The 7,111-nt window shown below is 41.5% G+C and overlaps 1 protein-coding gene across 2 annotated transcripts in view; it reads left to right on the forward strand.

Annotated features, from left to right (window-relative positions):
* Positions 1-6,237, forward strand: part of Tktl1 (transketolase like 1) — a 52,728-nt gene extending 46,491 nt beyond the window's left edge. For both annotated transcript variants that reach the window (XM_004672103.2, XM_004672104.2), the window contains exons 11-13: positions 4,295-4,391; positions 4,533-4,652; positions 5,994-6,237. In XM_004672103.2, the coding sequence (XP_004672160.1) occupies positions 4,295-4,391; positions 4,533-4,652; positions 5,994-6,166 (390 nt within the window). In that variant the 3' untranslated portion in view covers positions 6,167-6,237. The remainder of the gene's footprint in view (positions 1-4,294; positions 4,392-4,532; positions 4,653-5,993) is intronic.
* Positions 6,238-7,111: the final 874 nt, after the last annotated feature.

Below are 7,111 nucleotides of genomic sequence, written 5' to 3' on the forward strand. Positions count from 1 at the left end.
GTCCATTTGTTCTATGATCTCATTTAATCCAGATGCTTCTCTTTATTTTTTGCTGGGATGACCTGTCAATTGATGAGAGTGGGGTATTGAAGTCACCCACTACAACTGTGTTTGGTATTATCTGTGACCTTAGTTCTAATAGCGTTTGTTTGATGAATTTGATGAATTTGGGAGTCCCCATGTTAGGTGCATATATGTTGAGGTTTGTAATGTCCTCCTGTTGGAGTGTGCCCTTAATCAATATACTAATGTTGGACTGAAGTCTACCTTGTCAGATATTAGGATAGCAACCCCTGTTTGTTTTCTAGGCCCATTTGCTTGAAACACTGTTTTCCAACCTTTAACCTAAGATAGTGCCCATCCTTTGTAGAAAGGTGAGTTCCTTGGGGGCAACAAATTGAAGATCCTGCTCTTTAACCCAGTCTGCAAACCTGTCTTTTGGTTGAGGCATTGAGGCCGTTGATATTAAGAGTCATTTTTGAAAGGTGTGTATTTATTTTTGCCATTTTTCTTGTTTTGTTGTTCTGCTTTTACCTTTGCTCTCTTGTGTTAACTAGTATTTGAGTATGGTTTGTTTTTTTTCCAGGTTCCTTCTATGTGTGTTTTTCTTTCTAGTCAGCATGAAGGATCCTTTCAAGTATTTCTGTAGAGCTGGTTTTATCTTCAAATATTCCCTTAGCCTGCTTTTGTTGTGGAATTTCCTTATTTCTCCATCTATCTGAATGGATAGCTTTGCAGGATAAAGTAACCTTGGTTGACAGTTGTTATCTTTCAGAACTTGGAATACATCATTCCAAGCCCTTCTGGCTTTGAAAGTTTGTGTTGAGTAATCTGCTGTGATCCTGATGGGCTTGTCTTTGTATGTGACTTGATTTTTATGTATAACTGCTTTCAATATATTTTCTTTGGTTTGTATGTTTGGTAGTTAAGTTATATTATGACAAGGAGAGGTTCTTTCAAGTTTTTGTATTGTTAGTGTCCTAAAGACATCCTGTATCTGCATTGGCATCTCTTTTTCCCAACTTGGGGCAAGTTTTCTTCTATGATTTTGTTGAAAATGCCTGCTTTGCCTTTGGAGTGAAATTCTTCTCCTTCTACTATGCCCTGAATTCTTATGTTTGATCTTTTCATAGTGTCCCGAATATCTTGAAATTCCCACTCATACTTTTCTATAAGTTTGTCTTTCTCTTAGTTGGACTGTATTAGATCTGCCACCTGGTCTTCTCGTTTAGATATTCTGTCCTCTCCTTTATCCATTCTATTGGTAAGATTTTCCACAGAGTTTTTTATTTCATTGACTGTGTTCCTCATTGCTAGTAATTCTGACTGGTGTTTCTTTATTATTTTCATTTCCTTATTTATCTCTTTATTGACATTCTCATTTCATTAAATTGGTTTCCTGTATCATCTTTGATTGCTCTTATTTCCTCTTTCATTCCTTGATTTCCTCCCTGATTTCTTTGAACATATTTATGATCATTCTTTTGAAATATTTCTCAGGCATTTCCTCTAGATCAGTCTCACTGGAGGTCATTTCTGATGCATTAATACTTTTTGGTAGATTTATATTGTCTTGATTTTTTGTGTTTCTTGTGTTCCAATGTATATATTTTTGCATCTTGGATTAATTTAATGCTTGGATTTTCTAATTAGCTGCAGCATTATCAGATGTATCAATCAATCTGATTGTATATATCTTCAGGGTAGGAGCTGAGGATGCTAGGTGGGGCTCTTAAGACTATCAGAGTAACTACAAAAGTGACCATAGATGTTGGGTTTGCCTGCTTTGAAAAGAGTATTCAAGAAGGCTGAGTGGAACAAGATACAGGCAGATTCTAAAATTTCACTAAACATTGTACACATTCAATGAAAAACAGCACAGAGATGGGAAAGTGTGGGGGTGGGGAAGGAGGGAATTACCATGGGATATATTTTATAATCATGGAAAATGTTAATAAAAATTAAAAAAATAATAAATTCAAAAAAATTAAAAATCACAATATATCAAACCCACATCAGCTGCTGAGCCCTATACCTCTTGGAAATTTACATCCGTACATATACAGTCTTGAGTTTGCACCCCCCACACACACCCGCTCCTAATGTAAATCCACAGTTCACACTTCTAAGACAAAGTTCCCTGGCCTCATGTATTAAAATCACTATAAAAGTAATAAATACTTTTTTGAACCATATCACTGTTCAAAACAAGATAAAATCCCCTACCATTAGGCATGATAGTCATATGGGTAAATCAATGTGAGTCTTTTTTGTTTTCTGAGGTAGGATTTCTCTCTAACCCAGGCTAACCCGGAGTTCATTATGAGGTCTCAGACTGACCTCAAACTCACAGTGATCAGCCTACTGGGCCTCCTGAGTGCTGGGATTAAAGGCATGTGCCACCATGCCTAGCCAAATGTGAGTTTTGATCAGACCTGTCACTTCCCACTAGAACACAACAACCTAATGATCTCCTGGTTTGACTCCTAAAGGGTATGGACTCTGTGTAACACAATACTCGGTCTTCTGAAGAGATGGGTTCGGTGTAACCCAATACCCACAATACTCAATATTAACCCAAACTATTTAGAGGCTCATATTTTGTGTGACTTCTGTATTGTGGCTTCATGGCTAGGCATTTCAATAAATTCATATATCTTGAAAAAAAAAACAGCACAGAGTATTTATACAAAAGTAGGCATTATGATTACCAGATCCTTAAACAAAATCACAGTCCCTTAGGATGTGTCTTGCCCCAAACTCTTAATCCTGTCAACTAGGAGGCTAAGATTTCTGGTCTGTTGAGGGTTCCAAGTCAGCTTGTGACCATGTTAGACCCTTCCCTGGCATAATCCCAGTTATCTTTTGGGATAATTTTGCTCTCAGTTTTGCTGCGATCCTGCTTAGATTCCTCTTTGTTGCACTGGTTCAGGTAGGATTTCTGCTGTGATCACCTCTCGGGTGCTGTGCAGGTGAGCTCCCTTCCCCAGGTCTCTGGTGCTTGCTGGTGCTTCTGCTGACAGTGGGGGAGGGGAGGCTGTGGATGGTGGCTAATGTTTTCCTGCTGGTCCTCGCAATCGTCTTCCTCACGAGCTGCTCCTCCATTCTTCCCTGTCGTCCTCCCTTTACGTTTCTGGAGTTTGCTAGGAGCTCCGGTGTGAGTGGAGAATCCCCTCACCTGGCTCTTCCTGCAGCTCAAGCTGAGACTTATGGCTGGAGCCACACAAACCTGGTACCACTGCTACTGGAGCTGCTTCTGCCTGCCTATGTGGGATCTAGATGCTCTGGATCTTTCCTACTTCTCTGCTACCATTGGTAATTTCTTATCACCGCACTTTTTAGTAGAAGAGTGTATTTTGCTGGGTTGGTTTTTTTGGGGGTTTTTTTTTTTTTTTGGCTTTTTCTCCCCTAGAGCAGTTTTGGCATATGCCGCCATCTTAACCGGAAGTCCCAGTCCTTCATTTTTTGAGGTTGGTCTTAGCAGATACTCCAGGCTAGTCTCAAACTTGTGATCATCTTGCCTATGTCTCCCAGAGTGCTGGAATTGTGTGTGTGTGTGTGCGCGCGTGTGTGCACGCGCACCATTATACCCTACACGAGGTACTCTGTTATTATATTACATTAAAAACTTACTAATTTTGCATTATAAATCAAGAGGAAAGGTAGGTGAATTTGTAAAACAAATATAAAATGGGGCTTATCTAAAAGAACATGTCTGGGGTGGAGAGATTGCTTAGTGATTAAGGCGCTTGCTGGCAAAGCCCAGGGACCCAGGTTCAATTTGCCAGTACCCATGTAAAGTCAGATGCACAAGGTGATACATGTGTCTAGAGTTCCTTTGCAGTGGCTAGAGGCCCTGGCATGCCCATTGTCTGTCTGTCTCTCTCTCTCTCTTTCTATCAAATAAATATATTTTTAAAAAAGAATATTTCCAATGCAACTTTTATAGGCGAGAGGCTTGGTGATGATGCTACAGATTGAAACAAGGTCTTTACATATGATAGGCAAGCACTCACCACTGCACTACATTGCCAGACCTTTTTAAAGTTTTATTTTGAGATAGGGTCTCATCAAATTGCTCATGCTGTCCTTGAATTTAAAATCTTCCTGCTTTTGCCTGCATCCTAAGTAGTTAGGAATACAGGCATGTGCACCACTGCACCTGACTTGTACTGAATTATTTAAGCAGTGAAATGATTAGTGTTGGGAGAGTAGCAGTGTGCTGCGCTCTCCACTTTGTGATGTGCTCTGTACACAGTAACCATAGCATTTTATTTTGTTGGTGCTACATCAGGTCATCCGCCAAAGTGACAATGACAAGGTCACAGTTATTGGAGCTGGAGTTACTCTGCATGAAGCCCTAGTAGCTGCCGATGAGATTGCTAAGGAAGGTCAGTTGCTTGTGTGAAATTAAAGATCAAGCTGGGAAGAGGTAGAATTTCAGCTACCGTGTGTGTCCCTACTGTTCTTTGCATTTTTACCCCTAAGTCTGCTGTGCCAATACAATACCAAGCTATATTGCCTTTCTCTAGATATCTCTATTCGTGTTATTGATCTGTTTACCATTAAACCCTTGGACTCCACCACCATCATTTCTAATGCAAAAGCCACAGGTGGCCGGATTATCACTGTGGAAGATCATTACCCAGAAGGTATGTGGGCGCATTGGTATGGTTTTGAGATTTTCTTTTGGTGGAAAGTGTTAATTTATCTTGACTATTGATGTGGCCTGTTCTCAGACATCATGCCAGCCTACCACGTACCCAGCATACCTTTATCTATGCTTTTGGGAAGTACTTCAAGGGGTCTCAAAACTACCTAGAATGTTTGCCTGGGCATGGAACAATGTCCATATGTACTTACTTGTTTGTTGCCAGCATAGAACCCAGTCCCTAGGGTGAGTCAGTGATAAAATAGAAGTGGCTAACTCAGCACTGGACAAGAAACAATCATAAAAAATTTAGCAGGTTCTTTTGCAGTTTGAATGAGGAATGATTTGCTCTCCATGAACCAAAAAAAAAAAAAAAAAAAGTTTCTTGCAAGCGAAGAACACAACAAATGCTAAATAACAAAATGTGCTTCTGGGCCAGGCGTGGTGGCGCACGCCTTTAATCCCAGTACTCAAGAGGCAGAGGTAGGAGGATCGCCATGAGTTCAAGACCAAACTGAGACTACTTAATGAATTCCAGGTCAGCCTGGGCTAGAGTAAGACCCTACCTAAAAAAAAGCAAAAAAAAAAAAAAGTTTCAGGGAGAGAAAACTTGGGCTGTGTTTGGGCCTGGGAAGGTTAGGTGTAGAGCAGACCATGTGCTGTGATGAGGAGCATTCTGTTCTCATGACAGGCACCTAACACTACATCCCAGCGCATGGGTCTGTGGCAGGACTCCCAGATATGGGCATGCAGTTTCCCTGCAGGCTGAAGTTTAGCACAGGAAGTTCCTGCTGTGGACATTCAGAAGCCTTCATGAAGGGCACAGAGCACACTTCCTATAGGGGCATTTTCTGCCCAAACATACTAGAGACTTGGCATTCCATTTTCCGTTAGTAGAAGTTGGGCACATTGGCACCTTCTGCCAAACATCACAAAATCCCTGACTTTTAGCAGAAAGGCAGCAACAGTGCCAGAGCAGTGCACCAGCTGAGGGCTGCCCTGTTAAGCTAGAGGCCTCAGGCCTGCCAGTTACTCTCTTTTGCATGGTTCATTGGTTTGGGTGGTTTCCAGGTCACTGCCAGCTTTAAGAATCTCAGTTCCATGGACCCTACAAATCCTTGGAACTCAGAACAACCCTTCAGTAGGTGGGAGTGGTAACAATTTGGAGACTTGGTATTTAGAATGAAAACTCTTCAGAACAGTTGGAGCGTGACTATATGAAGCAATGACTAGTGAAAATATTTTTCCCTAAGAACGAGAATTTCAAAAGTCTCTATATCAAGTCACTTTTAAGGTTTATCCGCTACTTCCAGAAAAATCCTAACATTCTTTACTTCCCCAGGTGGCATTGGGGAAGCTGTCTGTGCGGCCGTCTCCATGGACCCTGACATTGTGGTTCATCAGCTGGCAGTGATGGGCGTGCCTCGGAGTGAGAGATCTAGTGAAGCACTGGATGTGTCTGGAATCAGCGCCAGACATATCATCGTGGCTGTGAAATGCATGTTACTCAACTAATTTAGCTACTAGCTTTGGTCTGAGAAGGCTAGCCTCTTTGCTGTACATTTATGCTTGTTCCAAAGCGATTGTTTAGTTCAGTGTGCTTTGTTTCCCTTAAAGTCACCTAATACTTTCACTGCTAACTCAGAAATTCCAGATAACTACTTAATCTGACTACGTATACAAGATTGCAGATAAGTTTCAGAATACTAGAACGCTGAAATATACACTGCCTTTCCCATTTTGAGATGCCATGGGCTGCCATCCTACCTGAAGCTTTCTGGATACTGTGTAACTTCAGCGGCCCTTGAATTTCCTTGGCAGTTTCTCTTCATGTCCCCTTCACAGTTGAGAGGCTGGTGAGGAGCAGAAAAGAGCTGTTGTGGGGTCTTGTGCTGTTTGTGGTGACAATTCTGTGAAGATATGAGGACAGAACTGGTCCTGATTGCCACACTCTGTTGTTCAAGTCAATGTTAATAAAGCATTTCAAAAGCAGCCACTTTATTTTGTGCCATCTATGTCATTCCTTTTATTCTAGCTACAGTCCTAATAGGGAGGAAGCTCCTGTCAACCAGAGAAGGGTAATGGGCTTCAGATAACAAGCTCACAGGAAAACAAGATTGCCAACGCCCCCTCAGCTGCAAGCAGCCAATAAACATGGGGCTGAGTTTCAAAATCATACTTGATAGGTCTAATATGTCACATTCCTTATTTTTATTACCCTGAGTGAACATCAGGGTTTTCTGTTTTTATGTATTTCACCTTGGGGGGTGGGCTTATCCCTTGCTCCTACAAACTAATGCCTATCTGGCTTTACGTGGATGGCTAGAGAATTGAACCTAGGCCAGTAGGCTCTGAAAACAACCACTTTTTACCACTGAGCCATCTCCCCAGCCCCAGTGTTTTGTTTTCTCAAGGTAAAGGCTCACTCTAGCTTTAGGTGGGTACTGCGGAATCAAACTC

This window comes from Jaculus jaculus, chromosome X (assembly GCF_020740685.1).
Source record: "Jaculus jaculus isolate mJacJac1 chromosome X, mJacJac1.mat.Y.cur, whole genome shotgun sequence".
NCBI classification, from domain to species: Eukaryota; Metazoa; Chordata; class Mammalia; order Rodentia; family Dipodidae; genus Jaculus; species Jaculus jaculus.